We start from the raw sequence: 18598 nt of genomic DNA, 5'->3' as shown, positions 1-18598 counted from the left end.
GTAACTGAATCACTATGCTGTGTACCAGAAATTAACACAACATTGTAAACTGACTATACTGCAATAAAAAAAATTAAAATGGAAAAAAACAATGAAATACTACTCAGTTATAAAAAAAGAATAAAATAATACCATTTGCAGCAACCTAGGTGGAACTGGAGATTATCGTACTAAGTGAAGTAAGTCAGAGAAAGACAAATATCATATGATATCTCTTGTATGTGTCATCTACAAAAATGACACAAATGAACTTATTTACAAAACAGAAAGAGACTCACAGACTTAGAAAACAAACTTATGGTAACCAGGGGGGAAGGAGGGTGGGAAGGGGTAAATTGGGAGTTTGGGATTAGCAAATACACACTGCTATATATAAAATAAATAGACAACAATGTCCTACTGTATAGCACAGGGAACTATATTCAATATCTTGTAGTAACCTATAATGAAAAGGAACATGAAAATTTATATATATATATTAAATATTTATAAAAATATATATATGTGAATCTCTATGCTTTACACCAGAAACTAATACATCGTAAATCACCTATACTTCAATTTAAAAAAAAGGACATTTAGAAGGCAGGACAGGCAGAACTTCGTGAGTAGCTGGCTTGGTAACGACAGCACAGGGCAGTGGTAAATAGCATAAGCCAGAGGTCTGACAGCCGAGCGGCTGAAGCGTACCAAAGCTGGGTGACCTTGGAGAAGAGACTTCACCTTTCTGAACCCGTTTCCTCAGCTGCAGAATGGGACTAAGGAAAGCAGTGAGCTCCTACCTGGTAGCGCTGAGCACAGAGTAAAGGTGCAGTTATCACCATCCTCATCGCTGTTATTGGGCCAGACTGATTCTTCGCCTGGAATATTCTCCCCTTCTGCTGGCTTATCCACGCTCATCCTTCAGGTGCAAGCTCAAGTGTTGCTGACACCCTACCTGAACTCAGTTTTCCTTATAAGATGTCCTCATAGGTTTTGTACCTGCTTTCCCAGTAGTTATCACTTTTGTAGTGGTTAATTAAATGTGTAATTAGTGGTGGTTTAATGTTTGTCTCCTTCACTGGGCTGGGAGAACCACGAGGCCAGAGTCAAGGTTTTATCGTCACGACTCTACCCCCAACGCAGCTCGGTGTCGGGCTGGGCACCCAGCAACCACTGAGCAGATGCTGGTTGAATGAGTAAATGAATGAGTGATCAAATGAATATTTAACTGATTAATAAGTGCATGCGTGGTTAAGTACACGAGTGAATAAATGACTGAATAAGTGAGTAAGCAAACGAAGAGGAGGAATCCAGGATCACTCTCAAGCTGTAAATATCCTAGAACTGAGAGTGTAGATGAGTTGTTCTTCGTCTTTTGGAGTTCTTCGATATTGCCGGGGGGAAAATTGTAACCACAGGAAGAGATACGCGTGGCGTAGGATAAATTGTGATGCAGAGGAGTACGGCGATATCTCTAGGGTACGGGTCCGAGGTCCTTCGGGATAAACGGCATTCTAATAATCAAGTTTGGAGAAAAGGGAAGCCCTGCACGCCCGAAAGGTGGAATTGAACCACTCTGTCGCTAGACAGCTACAGGTTTGAAGCCTGCACCCCAGACCACTGAGGATCATCCGGGCAGGAGAACACGGCCCCTCTACAGCTATATAAAAGCCAAAAATTCTATCTTTTTATAGTCATGGCTGCATAATTTGGTGGGATATAAGACTGTCGAAATCAATATATATAAATCCTCTCTAGCTATTTATTACGGAGTATGTCTTTCAAATGTTGTCTTTGCCTTATATTGATTGAATCATTGTCAATTTGGAAACCGCCTCATTTGCATAGCGCCTCGTATTCTGGGAAACGGCGCGCCAGAGCAGCGCCCTAGCTTCTAGCTCTTAAAGAGTTAGGAGCCACCTTTTCCAAGCGAGAAGCCAATGTTTTTAACAGAAGAGACTCATACTTCGGCATTCAGAAGCCCCTTTCTTGAAAAATCCGGATTCGAGTGAGTAGGTGCCTGCTAGAGTCTGACTTAGCCCAGCCCCGTAGGCTCCGGGCTGGCTGTTATAGGGCTGGTGCGACACCTGCTGCTCTTTTGTGGGAACTTCAGCTACCTACGGAGCCCTATGTTCAAGCAAAAGTTCAGTGAGCACCTATTGAATCCCAGGCACTGCCATAGCTACTGTCAATGGATGATAGGATTTCTGTCCCCATTGATCTTAGACACTAGAGATCATCGATTTTTGCACCTGAATTTTATACTGAGGAAAGTGAGGCGTAGGAACGGAGAGTACTGTACCCTAGTTTACACAGCCCATCCACTTGGGAGACTCATTCCTGTGTCATAATTATTATTACAAAAAAAGGTGATCCTTTCATAACCCAAGCAAGTGACCCTTTGATGACAATATCATTCCCCGGAAATCTCCCATGGCTCCATCTCAGAGTCAAAATTCTCACGACAGCCTTACAGTCCCTATGATCTAGTCCCTTTCACTCCTCTGACCCTATCTCCTACTCCTCTCTCCTCATATACTTGGCTTCAGGCAGATAGATTTCTTCCTGCACACACTAGGCATGCTCCCTTTTCGAGGCCATGGCGTTTATTCTTCCCCGTGCCTGAATTTCATTTCATCTACATGTTTACATGACTCACTGCTTCCCTTACCTCTGGCCTCTGCTTAAATATCACCACTTAACGAGGCCTTCCCTGACCACCCAGTTTAAAATAGCAAGCCCTGTCACTGTGTCCCCTTTCCCTGATGGACTTTTCTCCATCACCCTGATCACCACCTGCCATATTGTATGTGTATTTGCTTATTGTCTCGCTGGTCCCACTAGAATATCAGCTCCATGAAAGCATAGATTTTGTTTTGGTTCACTTCTGCGTCTCTGGTACCTAAACAGTGCTTGCGCACTTAGCAGATGCTCACTAAATGTTCGTAGGATGAATGCAAGAATATTATCAGTATCCTTCTCTGAGCCTCAGTTTCCCCACCCGGAAAACAAGACTAGCCCCACTAGGAGGAATCATAACAAGCAAATCCTGCTTGGCAAATCTGGATTCAAGAGAAGCCCCCTTAAGTCCTCCCTCTTTTAGTTAGCTTGCTGCTGCTAGGCAACTCTTGTATACAAAGTCTGGGGCTGTAACTATTACTCCTGTAACATCATTATCTATCTTCTAAAATGTGACATCCATCATTAGAGGCAAGATTTTAGGTGATGCACAAACAGATTAAATGGTAATGGTTTTGTGTTTATTCTATTTCTGGCAAGCGATGCTGACTTCCCTGGTGGTGAAGTGACATTTTCTTTTAAAAGACATTTGTTTTATTATTTTTAATAAGCCAACTTAAAGAAAAAAATTAGGTAAATAGCGGAATAGGTGATATAAAGATCAACCAGGTCGTGAGGAGATGACTGAGGTTTGGGAAATGGTGTCACAGCTAAGAATAGCAACTTCTGTTTACTGGACATTTATTCTATGCCCGTGACATTGGCTTTACATGTAGGCAGCTTATGGTGAATATTTCCATTTGAGGAAACTGAGGCTGTAAGAGGTGAAGTCACTTGCTCAGGGTCACGCAGCTAAAAAGTAGTGAAGTTGATTCAAATCAAGGCCTACGAGTCTTTAGACTCCAATTGCCTGCCTCCTCCTCCTCCAGCTTACAGTTTTAGAACCTGAAGCCCAAAGAGGTCATGAGGGCCTGTGCTTACTCCCAAGGCAGCTGGAATGGAAAGAAGTGGGTGAGTGAGAAGATAGACATGGTTAGATATAAGGGGGTGCAGGAGGAGTCCAGGGCCATACCTGGGTCTCTGGCCGGGTGACGACGTGGGCAGAGAGGACATCCCTGAGTTGGAAATCAGGTAGGACAAGGAAGAGGTTTGAGTGAGTTTGTCGGGGGAGTAGTCCAGAAGACAGCTGGATACACCGGTCTGGGACTCAGGTGTGATGGAGGGACAGCAGGCAGAGTGTGGGGATCGACTAGTGATGTCTGTCTTGAGCACAGGCATGGAAAGTGGCTGTGAAGGCTTGGCTAGCCCTGGGAGTGGCCATCTCTCAGGTAGTAGAGGGTAAGTTTACTCCCTGAGTATCACTCAGCTGCTTTTCAGTGCGGGAAAGTGAAAGTTGGAGGGGGCTGGAAGCACAGGAGGCCTTGGGTTTTCCACAGAAGTCTTTATTACAGTGTAAATCCAAGCTCAGGCCTCCCCTGGGCCCCATGCAAAGCCCCGGCGTTGGGGCTACTGGCGTCCAGGAGACACCAGCCCCTCACGGCGCCTCCAGCGGCGGGGTCACGGAAGTGTAGGGCGGGTGCCCTATTTAGGCAACTACAAGTCCCAGCAGGCCCCGCGGCCAAGGTGCCTCGCCTTTCCCGGGCTCCTAGAGCAGAGCCTCTTGGGAAATGTAGTCCTGGCCGCTCAGGCAATTTGCGCAAACTCCCAGGTGTGAGTGATCCTGACATCCACCAGGAAACCGCTCCGGCTGAGGCGGGGAGAGGGTGGGGATGGAAGGGAGATGGAGAGGGGCAGAGGGGTACAGAGGGTGGGGGCAGGCGTCCCGCGGGCAGAGACACCGCTTTCATTCGGCTTTGGCTTTGGATCCGGAGACTGCGGCTGCTGCCGAGGCAAGGGCTCCGGTCCCTGGGATCTTAGCTCGGATCCTGAGGAAGAAACAGGTGGAGTCAAAGGGTGGGGCAAGAAATAGGGTAAGTCTGTGAGAACTAAGGGGGAAACGGGATGGAGGAACTGAGTGCCCAAGCCAGCTCCTGCTCTCCACCTACTGGCCTGAGATGGAATTGTCTCTCACCCTTTAAGAAGGAGGCATTCAGCCCCAGGAGGTTTAGGGACAGGAAATATTGGGGGTCGGAGAGCATTCCCAAGATTCCCCCATTCCATTCCCCATCCCATCCATCACCACCACCTCCACCACATGCCCTTACTTAGCTTTGATGTGGCTCAACTGATTGGTCACCAATCCCACATACTGGTCAATCTGGGCCTGGGGAGACCAAGAAGGGGTGAAGGGAGAGATTGGAGGGGGTTCTTCTTCCTAACTCATTCAGGAGGCTTTTTCCTTCCCCATCCTCAAATCAGGAGTTGAGGGAGTGGCCCAACACACAGTCTTCAACTCTAAACCTAATAAAATACCCTTGGAAGTCAGAAGTTCAAGTTGAAGTCAGAAGTTCATTTGACCACACTCTGTGTGGGAAGCAATGTCAGGTAGAGACACAGGAATTTGCAACTGAGTTTGTGTCCTGGACATTATTGTTACTTTTTGAGTGAGTTGCCTGTGTGTGTATTTAGAGGACATTGGTATTGAGTCCCTGGGTGGATTGAATTTAAATACTAGTTTAATTCACAGTGTTAGTTGACTCTGTGAGTCTCGGTGATTCTGGCATGTGAGGGAGTTAGTTAAGACTATCTCTTTGGCAGAGACGTGTAACATTTGGCTCTCAGCTGTGCTGGAGAATGTGGAATCCCAGTCCATCTGCCTGTCTCTGGATAGGATATATGTCAGTTGGCCCTGGTTCTGCCAGTTTTCTGGGTAACAGACAGCCCACCTGATTTAACTGAAATGTCAGTCCCTTGCAGTTTCAGGGAGTGAGGGCATCAGTCAGTCCACCTGATTGGCTGGGATGGGTGTCAGTCAGACCCAGACTATGTGTAGGGATAGATGGCATCAGTCTGTCTGTCTGTCTGCAAATGGAATATGTGTTTTTCAGTCTCCAGGGGTATCAGGGTATCAGGAGAAGGCATTCATCTGTCTGCCTGTTTCTGGCTAGGATGAGTGTTATTCAGCCTCACACTGTGTCAGGGAGAGAAGACACCAGTCAGGCTGCGTCTAGAACATGTCAAGTTGGACCTTGGGTCACTGTCAGGGAGGAGTATCAGATAGACCACCTGCCTTGTGCTGGGACATGTCAATCAGATCCTGGCTCTGCCACAGGACACCAGTCGAAATGCCTGTCTCTGGCTGTTGAAATATCTTATTTTGACTCCAGTTGTATCGAGGAGGGGCAGCAGGCAGACCACCTGTGCCCAGCTGGGGCATGTGTCCATCAGACCCTGACTCTGTCACGGAGAGGGCACATTGTCTTGTCCTCCTGTCTCTGGCTGATACATCTGTCATGGGATCCTGGCTATAGCGAGGGGCAGTCAGACCACTCAAGTTTGGCTAGGATGCTACCAGCTGAGGGCCTTTCACACTCACCTGGTGCTGTCGGTACAGCAGAGGAACTGTGAATAAGCCAATCACTCCTGTGGGCACAGTAATAGGGATCAGGGTTCTCCCAGGAGTTTAATAGCTCCATCCAGAGCCCTGTCCCCCACCAACCCCTCAGTGACCCACATACCCACCCCACCCGCCACAGCCTTCCCAGCTCACCCAGAATGAGGAGAGTCAAACCATTGAAGACGGCACCCACGAAGGTCAAGATGTAGAAGAGAAGGGCCAGCTGAGGGTGAGGGGCAGGGTCAGCAGAGCTGACGGGGTGCTCCCCAGGCTGGGAACTTCCCCAGCAATGGCCCTCCTACCCACCAGGAGCAGGGACAAGAATATTGGGAACCCAGGAGGGAGCAGGGGCTTCCAGGCACCTTGAGGGAGTCCACGAGGTCTTCTACCAGGAAGAAATGCCGCAGCTGCGTGGCCGCAGAGACCACGTGGGAGGCCATCTGCTGGGACAAACGTTCTGTCTGCTCCCGAGTCAGGGTCAGATCCACATCCAGGTAGGCCCTGAGATAACCAGGGTGTGGGAGGTGACTCAGCAGGTGGCAGGGACAAGGGCAAGAAATGAGGGTTGGGAAGAAGGCCAGGCCTAGATAGAGGTGGGGGTCAAGAGACAGGATCAAGGATTAAGGGTCAGAGGTTAGGGCTGGAAGTCAAGGATCATGTGGGAGATAGAAGCGGGGATGGGATGCGTCAGGGCCAGGGTGAGAAGTCAGAGCCTGATTTGAGGTCATGGGTCCTGACTTAGGTCCAGTGCTAGGGTCTGGGCCAGGGGTTCTCACTGGAAAGGGTTGGCGCCGTCCCCCCGGTGCACGGCCTGCAGCACTTTTCGGTAAACCCTGAGAGAGATGGTGCTGCAGAGCAGCAACAGGGCCACGTGGGCGGCCACGGACACGATGCTAAAATGCAGGAGGCAGAGCAGGGAGACCATGAGGCCCGTGAAGACCACTCCCGACGTCCTCGTGTCCTTCCAGTACAGCAGGTCCGCCACTGTGGAGGGAGGGGGTGGCGATCAGGCTGGGGTTTGGAGCTGGTCTGGCTGACCTCTTGACCTCCTATTTCCTGTCTCAGGGCTAAACCATGACCTCTTGACGCACCTGTCTGAGCCTTAATCCAATTACCCGATTTTTATTTGTCATCTTTTATTCTATTCTTGCCTCCTCTCTTCTCCTCCTGAAAAACCCAAGTTAACTGTCTAGTAAGTCCCCTTAAGCTTATTTCTGCCCATAGATTATGGGCGGACACAATTTGGGGGTTAAGATGGTACCATATATATACTCTTCTACATCCTGCATATCTCACTCTACTTTTCCTCCTAGAATTCCCTCTTAGTCAACTGGAATAGCTTTTTTTCCTGTTCTATTCTTTGTATATAATTGAAGTATAATTGGTTTACAATGTTGTGTTAGTTTCTGATGGACAGCATAGTGATTTAATTATATATATACATTCCTTTTCAAATCCTTTTTCATTGTAAGTTATTATAAGATATTGAATGTAGTTCCCTGTGCCATACAGTAGGGCCTTGTTGTTTATCTATTTTATATGGACTAGCTTTTAATTCATTCTTTTTAAAGGCTACATACTATTCCGTGGTGTGACTTCACCATCATTCATTTTATTGAACCACGTATCTATTGCTGGGTCATTTACTTTGTTTCCTCCCCCATCCCCTTCCCCAGCAGTACTGCAAATACCAGCCTCCTACAGATATTCTTACCTCCAAGAGGTTCTATTTCTGAGACAGAATCCAAAGGGTGGAATCATCACTGGGTGGATTAATTATGTATTTTCAAATGTCATAAATATTACCAGATCGCTTACTAGAAAGACTCTAACAATCCTTATTTTCATGAGTAACATGAAAGTGATCTTTTCCCAGCATCCTGCCCAGCAATGGGTGTTATTGTTCTGTTTATTTTTTGCACCCTGACCAGTGTAGTTAGCTCCTTGATACTCCTGCCAACACATTTATCTAAGTCTAAAATATGTTAATAACACTATCCTCCTTCCTAGGCCTTAACTCAAATTTTTGATATCTTTCTGAGACTCATCTCCCTTTTTTTTTCTTTTTGTATTCATGCACATTTTAAATTAAATTCTCCCAAGCCCAGCCTAAACCCTGACCAGTGACCTCCAGACCCCAAAGTTTTTCATCTCACTCATCTAAACTTTGAACAGCCCTCCCTGTAATCCACTCCCCTTTGAGACCTGAACTGAGAGCCCAGTACTCTTCCTTCTACTTCCAGTCTCCATCCTCCAACCCTTACTCCAATCAAACTGATCCATCCCAGCCAGTCCCCCTTAGAGTCTGACTCCCTTCACTTTTGTATCCTCCCTATCACATCCTCCCACCTGCTTCTAACTAGGGCAGACCTCCCCCCAAACCCCTTCCCTACAGGCTCCCCTACAACACCAGAGCCAGTGAATGGGGGAGGGACGGGGTCGCCTGAGGCGGGGGCTAAGTTTAGGCAGCTGGGGGGAGGGAGCCTCACCCGCAGCTGTGCTGGCCCGTCTAGCTCCTGAGTGACAGCGCCGCCTGGGCCTGAGGCTGGGGGAAGGGGCCTCCCCGCTCTTCGGTCCCAAAGCTCCAGCTCGAGAGGGAGGGGACCCCACACCCTCTCCACGCACTCCTTAGACACCCCTGCAGCCCCTTAGCCCCAGCCTGCAGCTCTGGGGAATTTGGGACCAATAGGAAACATCCCCCAGACTTGAGGGAGATAAGAGCGAATATGGACCCCTTTCCGCGATCCCCCAGCACCCCCGTCCCGGCCCGCCCCGAAGGCCCACCTTTACTCCCCATCTCGGCTCCGAATGAGAGGCTACGGACACCGCTGCTTCTCAGGGATTTTGCCCACTTCAGTGGAACCAGAGGGAGGGAGTAGGGGGGCGGGGCCCCTCTGTACCCAGCCAATAGCTCTCCACAGAGGTGGGAACAATTCCAAAATGGGATGGCTGTCTTTGTAAACAGCCAAAATCAGTGATGTCTACAACTAACCCACAGGAACCGTTTGTGGAGGCTGAGCATACTTTAAAATAAGGCGGGGTCTATTTACAACTGGCCAATGCATGTGGTCAGGAAAGAGGAGAGTTTTTAAAAGGTGTAGAGTTTACTTTTAAATGCCCCATGGCTACATTCAGAAGAGAGCCTTTTTTCTCCTCCCCCAGGGATTTGGCCTCTCCAAAAATCAGCCTCTAGGGGGAGCACTCCAAAAGAGGGATTTTTTTTTTTCAGCAATCAGCCAATGCTAATGATCCAAGGAGGGCTAACTTCTCAAATGGGCGGGGGAACTGTATAAAAAGAGCCAATGGTAATCTTAGGTAACAGGAAAAAAATTTAAGGGCAGAGTTTATGATGTCTTGCCAATAGCAATACCTCCTCCCTTCTCCACTCTCCTCCGTTCCTTCGCGAGGCTGGTTCCTTAAAAATTCCAATCCTCCACCCTCGCTGTAGTCCAAAGGAGCACTGTCCCTGACGCAGTTTACCTAGAAGGTATGGTTCCAATGTGAATTCTGATTGGTCCGTGCTATGGAGGCACTGCCCCGTGATTGGCTCCCGCTCCAGCTGCCCCCACAGCTCTTCCTCCTTCTCGACCAGCGAGGACTCATCCGGCCAAGAGTTTGAATCCCGGGATCGGGGAGGGGATGGAGTGCGGGCCTGAGGGGTCCCAGAGCCAGGGCTGGGCTGCGGAGTCAAGACTTCGGGCGGTGAAGACTGAGCGAGTCCAATTTGTAGGTCCAGTTCTGGTGCGTTAGAGAGAGAAGGCTGTAAGCTTTCACCTTGGAGGTGCCCGAATGAGAGACCACCCACCCCTTGTGGCTTTGGTTCCAGCACCTGGGACATCTCACCTTTCCTAGCCTCTCCAGCCTCCGATCCATCCGGCTCCTCGTCTTCTAGTGGGGTGGAGCTACTTGTGGCAGAGTCCTCCCCGGACCCTGCTCCCCGGGCCGCCCAGCCCAGCTGGTCCAGCTTGAGCCCCAGGTCCTCCAGGGGACGCTCCGCCGGAGGGGCAGAATTGGGGTCACCACGGCGCCCAGGCTCCGGGGATTGGCTCAGGCTGGGGATGCTCTCCAAGCTATCGCCCAGGCCAGGCTGAGGGGGTGGGTCTCGCGGCTCCGAGACTGAGCGGCCCTGGGGCCGTGGGCGGCGGGCAGCTGAATCCCTGCGGGCCGCAGAGCCCACCACGCCATCAAAGGCGATGTAGGAGAAGGTCAGCTCCCGCGGAGTGCCCCAGTCCTGCGATGTGGTCTCTTCCTCGTCATCCTCTGAGAATTCCCGGGCTGTGTGCAGCTCCCGAAAATCCGAGTCGTCATTCCCTCCTGCCGTGAGCAAAGGAGGGCATGAACTCCTCTGACCAAGACCCTGACCCATTCCCCTTAACCCGTTTACCCAGCTTTGAGCCTCCTCAAGTCCCACTCTCACATCCTCCCTCTCTACTTACCTTCTGTAGAGTCAGGGGTAGAGGACGCTGTAGATGGAGCTTCTTCTGCGAGAAGGAAAGAATCAAGGACTCTTAGAAGCTTAGACTGCCCGAATTACAGAAGTAGTGTGCCAGTCGTGGAAACTTGTCCGAAATAAGGAATCTTAAAATTTTAATCACAGGACCCTTAGAACATTCTGCATACAGACTGTAAAACTTTAGTATCCTTACTATCAAGAAGCTCAGTCTTAGATTACCCAGTCCGGGAATCTCCATCTTCAAATTAGGGATTTTAGGAGGTTTCAATTAATTAATTCTTTCACCATTAATTGGGTGCTTACTATATGGCAGGCACTGTTTTAGAACCTGAGGATACAACTGTGAATAAAACAGACAAAATCCCTACTCCCATAGAGCTTATACTCTATAGGAAAGACAGACAATAAACAACCAACTTATGGTACTGGGTGCTAAGCATGGGGAGAAAAAATCAAGACAAGGGAGGAGAAAGTAAGGGGGTGCCATTTCAGTCAGGTTGGTGAGGAAGTCTTCTCTGATAACATTTGAGCAGAAACCTGAATCATGTGGGGAAGCCACAGGATGTCAAGAGAACTGCCTTCCAGGCAGAAGGAAAAGCTACTGCAAGCACTATGTTTTGCATATTTGAGGAACAGAGAAGTGTGCAGGTGTGAGTGAAGCATAGTGACTGAGGGAGAGAGGGATGGGACATGAGGACAGAGAAGTAAGGCCAGGGTGGCAGAGGCAGGTAGGGAGATCAAGTAGGGCCTTCCTTTGTAAGCCCAGGTAAGGAAAATATCTTAGAATGTTGGGATGATACTCTAAAATGTTGAAGTAAAAAATTCTCAGGATTTTGGCATCTGGACTCCCAAGACATGCAAGTGGCCAAGTCAGCGTTGAAATCCCCAGCTGTGAGGGTGTGAGACAGAGAATGTTAGACAAGGACTGTTATAGCCCTGGGCTCGGAGATCATGAGGATCAGATAAGACATTTTCATTTGTGGAATCCAGCCCCTTGGAGCTAGCTTTGCCTACAGGAGATGCTCAATACCACTTGGAAAGTGAAATCAGATGTCCCCCACCCCCACTTCGTTTCTTCAGCTGGGAAATAGGAGGCCAGGAATCAGAGGCAGGGAGCGGAGTGGGTCTCCTCCTAGGTAAAGCCACTGGTAATCAATGGTATTAAAGCCTGCTAAGGACCCAGGTGTCCTAGCCCTAAACCAAGGATGGCTGTTTCCCGGGGACAGAGCATTGGGCAATTTGGGCGAGGTCGGAGCTTCCTCTGAATGTGGGCAGAAAACGGAGGTGGGATGCAAAGATGGGTGATGTGGGAGTGGGGGATTCAGATCCCTCTTCTCCATCCTGGCTCTACCCCTCCATTCAAATCCCCTCCCCGCCGGCGGCGGCCAGCACCAGGGCGAGGGGACAGCTCCCGGCGAACATTCTCAACCCCCGGCGGAGCCCTGCGGCGCATCCCAGCGCCCAGCGCGCCCACCGCCGCTATCTCCGTGCCCCCCACTTCTGCCCTGTCTCATTCAGGTTCTCCTGGTCAAGTGGCCCCCATCGCCTCTAGAACACGGAGGGAAGGGAGAGCTTCCTTTGTCTCCTTCGCCTCCTCCCCCATCTCTTCTCTCCCCCGGCCTGAGGCTGAGGAGAAACCCGGGAGGAGCCCACCCGGGCCTCTGGGCCCCACACCAGGCCTGAGCCTCCCCCTACTCACTGCAGTGGGCGAAGACCGGCAGGACCTGCCCCATGGCCCACCTCGGGCCTGCATCGGGACCCCCGCCCACTCCGGCCACGCCGCCCTGGGCCTGGGGCCGCGGGCGCTCATCTCCGCCGCGCCCAGGACGCCGCCGCCGCCATCCTCGCCGACTCCTCCTCCCGGGCCGCTCCAGCAGCCACCGCCGCCGCTGCTGCCGCCGCCCTCAGTTCGGCTTGGCGGAGGCGGGCGGGGCCGCTGGTGGGGGGGGGGCACTGCAGCGCGAGGGCTGGGGGCGGGGCCAGAGAACGGAGGGGAGGAACCTGAGGGATGGCGAGGGGGCGGGGAAACTCGAGTGGATGGAGGGGGCGTGGCCTTTCTAATAGAGGAGCTGAGCTAGGACCGTAGGTTGCCGGGCCAAGAAGGCATGGAAGGCGGCCTGAAGGGCGGGGTCTAAAGGGAAGAGGGTGGGGCCTTTATGGAAGAGGCGCCAGGCCTAGGGTAGGGTGAGGGGCTCAGGGAGAGAATGATGAAACAGCCTAGGTAGAGAGGATGGGGCCGTGGATCTCAGAGTGGTTTGGGGTGGAGCTTGAGGTGGCACTGAGAGGACGGTATAAAGATTCTACTGCTGAGAGGTAGAGTATGAGCCTAGATTCTCAGAGGGAGTGAGAAATGGGGCGGGAGGAAACTACTCAAAGTTTGAGACTAGGGGAAGAGCTCAGACATGGGTGGGGCTTAAGCCAATTTAGACTTATTCAGGTTGGGCGGGGTCAGTCAGAGACAGAGAAGGTAGAGGCACAACCTTATCGAGAGTAGCGCAGAACAGGCAAGGGAGGAGGCGCGGCACAGAAGATGGACGTAACCTGGAGTAGGGGGCTGGGCCTGTAGTTAAGAGGCGGGGCTAGAGGCGGGGCTAGAGGCGGGTCCAGGACTGTCCCAATATTAGAAGCTTGTGAGGCTGTGGGTTTGAATGAATGAGCGGAACCTGGAAGAGAAGAAACTAAAACAATTAAGGATTTAAAGCTTTTGAAACCGGGGACGGGACCACTGATATGAGCGGAGCTTGGACAAAGCAGGGCTGAGGACCCGAAGCCTAGGGTTGTACTGAGAATACGAATTCTAGAGATCGTTTCTCTGTAACCCTTGTTTACTTCTGTGACTCAGTTTCCTCTTCAGTAAATTGGAGAAGATGATATGAAACAGTGTGTAGCTCATGATAAGTGCTAGTGTGTTATTATTATTATTTTTCCCTGACCCAAACTTCAAATCTCGCTTTGAAGGTGCGAGAAAGGAGACCGAGGAGTTCAATCCCTTCTAGTGACTCGACTTGAGTGTAGGTCAAGGGCATAGGAAGATTTAGGTGGTTTAAAATCTCAACGGTGGAGGGGATTAGTGGAGGTGACGAGGGTGAGGGAGCGGTTAGCAGGTGCAGAGGGTGGAGTCTTCCTGATCCCCAGGCCGAAGGATGGCGGCCCTCGCCCGCCTGCTGGAGCGTCTTCTCTGGCCATCTCGCAAGGAAGAAGAGGCGGAGGAGGAGGAGGAAGAGGAGGGGAGGTCTCCGGACAGGCCTCAATCCCTTCTGGACGCGCCGCGCTGCGCCCAGCGGCCGCACGGGGGTGTGGCGGCGTCGTGTGCCCTGAGCTTCGGGGCGAGCTCAGTGCAAGGCTGGGGAGCACACATGGAGGACGCGCATTGCGCTTGGCTCGCCCTACCCGGGCTGCCCCCAGGCTGGTCTTTCTTCGCAGTCCTCGACGGCCACGGCGGGGCGCGAGCCGCCCTCTTTGGCGCGCGCCACCTGCCGGGCCACGTGCTCGATGCTCTGGGCCCCGCGCCCCACGAGCCGGAGGGCGTGTGCAGAGCGCTGCGCCACGCCTTCCTGAGCGCAGACGCACGCCTGCACGCGCTCTGGCCCCGCGGCGAGCCCGGCGGCTCCACCGCTGTGGCATTGCTGGTTTCCCCGCGCTTTCTGTACCTGGCGCACTGTGGTGACTCCCGCGCGGTGCTGAGTCGCGCCGGCGCCGTGGCCTTCAGCACCGAGGACCACCGGCCTCTCCATCCCAGGGAACGCGAGCGCATCCACGACGCAGGCGGCACCATCCTCCGCCGGCGCCTCGAGGGCTCTCTAGCAGTATCGCGAGCACTGGGAGACTTTGCTTACAAAGAGGCTCCAGGAAGGCCCCCTGAACTGCAGCTCGTTTCCGCGGAGCCTGAGGTGACCGCCCTGGCACGCCAGGCCGAGGATGAGTTCATGCTCCTGGCCTCTGATGGAGTGTGGGACGCGATGTCTGGCACTGCCCTGGCGGAACTGGTGGCATCGCGCCTCTGCTTGGGCTTGGCTCCTGAGCTTCTCTGCGCGCAGCTGTTGGACACGTGTCTGTGCAAGGTCCTGAGGGCGGGGCTTGAGATCTTTGAAGAAAGAACCTAAGGGATTTTAGCGGGGGAGGAGCTTTGATGAAGAGGCACGAATAAAACTAGAAAAGGAGTGGCGCTCCACTAAGGGGCAGGGCCAAAATATGCAGAGCGCGGAGACTGAGGGAAGGCTTGTGGCAAGATGGGAGAGTAGTAGTGTTAGATAGGTAAGTGGGAGGGGTTTAAGAGAAAGGGCGTGGGTTTTTTGGAATGGGACAGCCCTTAGACTTCGGAGTGAGCCCTAAGGTGTGATCAGTGGCTGAAAGAAGAGCAGCTAAACAGCAAAGTGGGAGGAGCTTTGGTGAAGGGAAGTGGTTCTCTTTAATAGAGTGGGGCTAGGACAGTGAGAGGGCATGGTCTCAGGGGCTTGTCCTTGTGAGAGGCCTGGTTTAGACTGGCAGAAAGTTGGGATTTGAGAGAAATGGATGTAACCAGATTGTGAAGAGGCACTAGAACCCAGGGAGTGTTGGGAAACTCTATATCCAAGGGCATCCAACCGTGTCCCACCAGGCCCTCTTTTCTCCACCTTCTCCAGGGCAGTCTGGACAACATGACCTGCATCCTGGTCTGCTTCCCGGGGGCCCCCAGGCCTTGTGAGGAGGCCATCAGGAAGGAGCTAGCACTGGACGCAGCTCTGGGACACAGGGTTGTAGGTGAGCAGATGCCAGGAGCCCAGCAGAAGGGGTGGTCGCCAAGGAGGGGAACCCCTGTAACTCTTGCCTCCTTCTCAGAGCTATGTACCTCTACCCAGGAGCCTCCCAGCCTGAACACAGTTTTCAGGACTCTGGCCTCTGAGGACATCCCAGATTTGCCTCCTGGGGGAGGGCTCTACTGCAAGTAGGTTGGAGTGGGGTAGGGTGGAATGAGAGGAGGGGTGGTAGGGTGGAATGGGAGGAGGGTCTCCTCCTGAGGGCCTTCCTTTGCTCTGCAGGGCCACAGTCATCGCTGAAGCGTATTCTGAGTTCTGCCAGGCCTCAGGAGAGCGCTGGGTGGTAAGGACCCTGTGTTCCATAATCTTTCTCTTAGAAGCATGTAATCCAGCCCCCTCACACTGCCCCACCTCCTTAAGTGAGGGGGAAATTGAGGCCAGGGGGAGAAGGGCCTTGCCTGATACATTAATAAATTCTCACTCCTGGTCCTGAAATTTGTGCTAGACATGATGGGAGAGGGGGGATGCTGAAGCAGAGAAGAGACTATGCTTGCCCTTCAAGAAATGTACCCTGTACATTGCTCTGTGAAGCCCTATCATCCCAAACACCACCCACTCTATCCCAGAATAAGGCAAAAAAATTCAAGGAATGTTGATGACCCATACCAAAGGCTGATTGCGCTGCAGAGACCACCATAACATCTCTGAGGGTGGTCCGGGTCTTAGATGAGAGAGGTTGGGCACAGACAGCCTATTTGGAGATGTCCAAAGAAGTGGTGGGCAAAACCAGATAAACTGAGGCATTGGGTGGGAGTCAGGGAGGAAATGTGAAGTAGGAAACCTGAAAGCCTTTGCAGGGCAGAGAAGGAAGTTTGGTTATTACCAATTGGAGGAAGGCGGTGGGGGGTAGGGGGATTGTTGGTAGTTTCTCAAGAGTTAAAGGAGGTGTTTGTCAGGATTCTTTCGTGTTGTGAAAGGCAGAAACCCCTATTCAACCTGAGAAAACAAACCAGGGAATTTCCTGGGCCATGAAATTGAAGAGTTCAGAGACTTAAGGCATGACTGCTCCAGTTGTCGGATGATGTCATCAGGAATCGTCTCTTAGTTTTATTTTCTCTGAGTTGGCTTCATTCCCAGGCAGGGTCTCCGCTTGAGATAGCAGAGTTGCAGCTCCAGGCTCATATCCCAGGAGCCTACAATCCCCACTGGAGAGCGCGCGCCAGTTTCCCGGTAGTTGCAGCTGTGGTTCCAGAGCTGGTTCCCATTGGCCACACCAGATCACGTGCCTGACCAGTCACTGTCTCTGATTGGCTGGGCTAGGATCACAGGCCCATCCCCCAGCGCTCGGGCTTGGGGTTCACACCAGGCAAAACTGAGGGACTAAGAGATGAGGAATCCTGGTTCCTCAAAAGGAAAATAGGAGTGATGCTTCCAGAATACAGGGGAGTAAGTGCAAAGAGGTAAGGGGTTCCTATTCCCACATTTTATGTTACAGAAGGGGCACAATGGGGCTGGGCAGCCCGCTGGCACCCTTTCAAGCTCTGCCTTGGACTTGGAAGCCTGACACGTACACAGCTGTCATCCTCTGGGGATCCTCTGCCCCACTGGGGCCTCAACAGAATAAAGGAAGAAAACTCCCCTTCCTCGGCTGTGCAGACCAGCGGAAGGAAGGCAAGCCAATGGAGGAATCCCAGAATGTTTATTTCCCTTTCTCCTACTTCCCTCTCACATAGTCTTATGAGATAGGGGAAATTGCACCCGTCAGCTAGACTGCCCCCCACCAAAAAACCCCAAGCACAACACCCCCCAAACCAAATGTTTCTGAAATATTTAGAGCTGAATGGACCCTGAGAAATCATCCAGTTCAATAACCTTCTCTTCCCTTTCCATTTTTTATCTGTTTGGGGGTAGGTAGGGGGAAGTTTGATTAAATTTTCATTACATAATTCAAAATACATTTTTCTTGCGGAGGTGGGGGAAATACAAACATTATTTGCCCAGTCCTTTGGCAACTATATATTGGGCACCTGCTGTCTGCAAGGCCCTGCTCACAGCCATCAACTAAGGAGACCCACTGAGGTTCCTTACCCCCAAAACCTCCTAGTGTGAGGGGTGGGGTGGGGGACAGTAAACAAGGGAACCCATAAATAAGGTCATTTCAGACACTGACAAGTGTCTCAAAGAAAATGAAACTAGGGGACGTGATAAGTCAATGTCTAGGGGAACTACTTTGGTTTTTTACATTATTTATTTTTCGAACGGGTAATAAGTTCACTTGGTTTGAAATTTAAAGGGCACAAAATGGTATAAAATGAAAAGTCCCTCTCGATCCCCCATCCCACGGCCACTCAATTTTCCACCTGGGGATGAAGAGGGGACCACTGAGAAGGAACCTAACACAGAAGTAGCCAACCATGCAAAACCCCAGGGAAGAGTGTCCCAAGGTGAAAGGAACAGTCAGTGTGAAAGCCTAGAGGCAGGACTGAATTTGACATTTTCAAGGTGAGGCTTGAGATTACAACCATCAAACTCCATGATCGCATCCCCTGTCCCCAGTGGACACCCCTGCAATGAGTCGGAGTGATTTTTTTTTTCAGATCTTTTATCGGGCATGTACACACACATATATATGGTACCTTAGGTGTTTCCTTGATTTTTTTCATACCCTATGTATCATTTGGCAGTCTGGGTTCTTTGGTTTGTTTGTTTTTTACTCAGTAATGTGTTGGAGAATTCTTTCATGCCACTTGCACATCTCATTCTTTTTAGCTGCTGCGTAGACACTTCAGACAATGGTTTCACCATTCATCATCCTCTTGATGGACATTTAAGCTGTTTTCAATTTCTTGCCCTTACGTCACTGCTGCCATAAAGATCCTTGATCAGGCTCCTGTGTCCATATGCAAGAGTTTCTCTAATACAAGAGTCTGCTACATCTTTTGTGTGGCACTTGAGCTAAGAATGAGTTTTACATTTTTAAAGGCACACAGAAGTCCTCCCCTCCTATTTCACAGATGGGAAAGCTGAGACCCAGAGAGGAGTAAGGACTTGTCCATGATTACACAGAACAGGGGTTCTCATACAGCTAGATAAATGTGTGTTGAGCTGCTGTTCTGGGCCTGGCTGGGTTAGTAAGACCCCAAAATCAATCAAATCTACCTCTGCCCCCAAAGACCTCACTACCTGAGGAGA

General features: G+C 51.2%; 2 protein-coding genes and 1 non-coding gene across 5 annotated transcripts; 1 reads left to right on the top strand and 2 right to left on the bottom strand.

Moving 5' to 3' along the window:
* Window positions 1–1532: 1532 nt before the first annotated feature.
* Window positions 1533–1619, bottom strand: TRNASTOP-UCA (transfer RNA opal suppressor (anticodon UCA)). Its single transcript has one exon. It is a non-coding gene; the product is annotated as a tRNA-Sec (tRNA).
* A 2528-nt stretch (window positions 1620–4147) lies between these two features.
* RTN2 (reticulon 2) lies at window positions 4148–12633 on the bottom strand. Of its 2 annotated transcripts, none has more exons than XR_012076204.1 (10): window positions 12370–12585; window positions 10654–10698; window positions 10061–10531; window positions 9588–9955; window positions 6994–7201; window positions 6580–6718; window positions 6371–6440; window positions 6197–6243; window positions 4926–4984; window positions 4148–4646 (listed from the first exon to the last, which is right to left on the bottom strand). XR_012076204.1 is itself a non-coding variant. In XM_072968763.1 (10 exons), exons 1-10 carry the CDS (start codon window positions 12401–12403, stop codon window positions 4565–4567), a joined length of 1413 nt encoding a protein of 470 aa, XP_072824864.1. In that variant the 5' UTR covers window positions 12404–12633; the 3' UTR covers window positions 4148–4564. The 2 variants fall into 2 exon arrangements, 1 of the variants encoding a protein (XP_072824864.1); XM_072968763.1 differs by having other exon boundaries at window positions 9698–9955; window positions 12370–12633.
* Window positions 12634–13765: 1132 nt separating this feature from the next.
* On the top strand, window positions 13766–17368 carry PPM1N (protein phosphatase, Mg2+/Mn2+ dependent 1N (putative)). 2 transcript variants are annotated; one of them, XM_072968764.1, is made up of 5 exons: window positions 13766–14731; window positions 15293–15410; window positions 15489–15594; window positions 15689–15749; window positions 16902–17368. In XM_072968764.1, exons 1-5 carry the CDS (start codon window positions 13814–13816, stop codon window positions 16968–16970), a joined length of 1272 nt encoding a protein of 423 aa, XP_072824865.1. In that variant the 5' UTR covers window positions 13766–13813; the 3' UTR covers window positions 16971–17368. The 2 variants fall into 2 exon arrangements, with proteins under 2 accessions (XP_072824865.1, XP_072824866.1); XM_072968765.1 differs by having other exon boundaries at window positions 14027–14560; window positions 16902–17273.
* The last annotated feature ends 1230 nt before the right edge of the window (window positions 17369–18598 follow it).

The sequence above is a fragment of the Vicugna pacos genome, chromosome 9, assembly GCF_048564905.1.
Source record: "Vicugna pacos chromosome 9, VicPac4, whole genome shotgun sequence".
Lineage (NCBI taxonomy): Eukaryota > Metazoa > Chordata > Mammalia > Artiodactyla > Camelidae > Vicugna > Vicugna pacos.
Note: the sequence above shows the minus strand (reverse complement) of the source record. Positions and strands in the feature narration are given on the sequence as shown.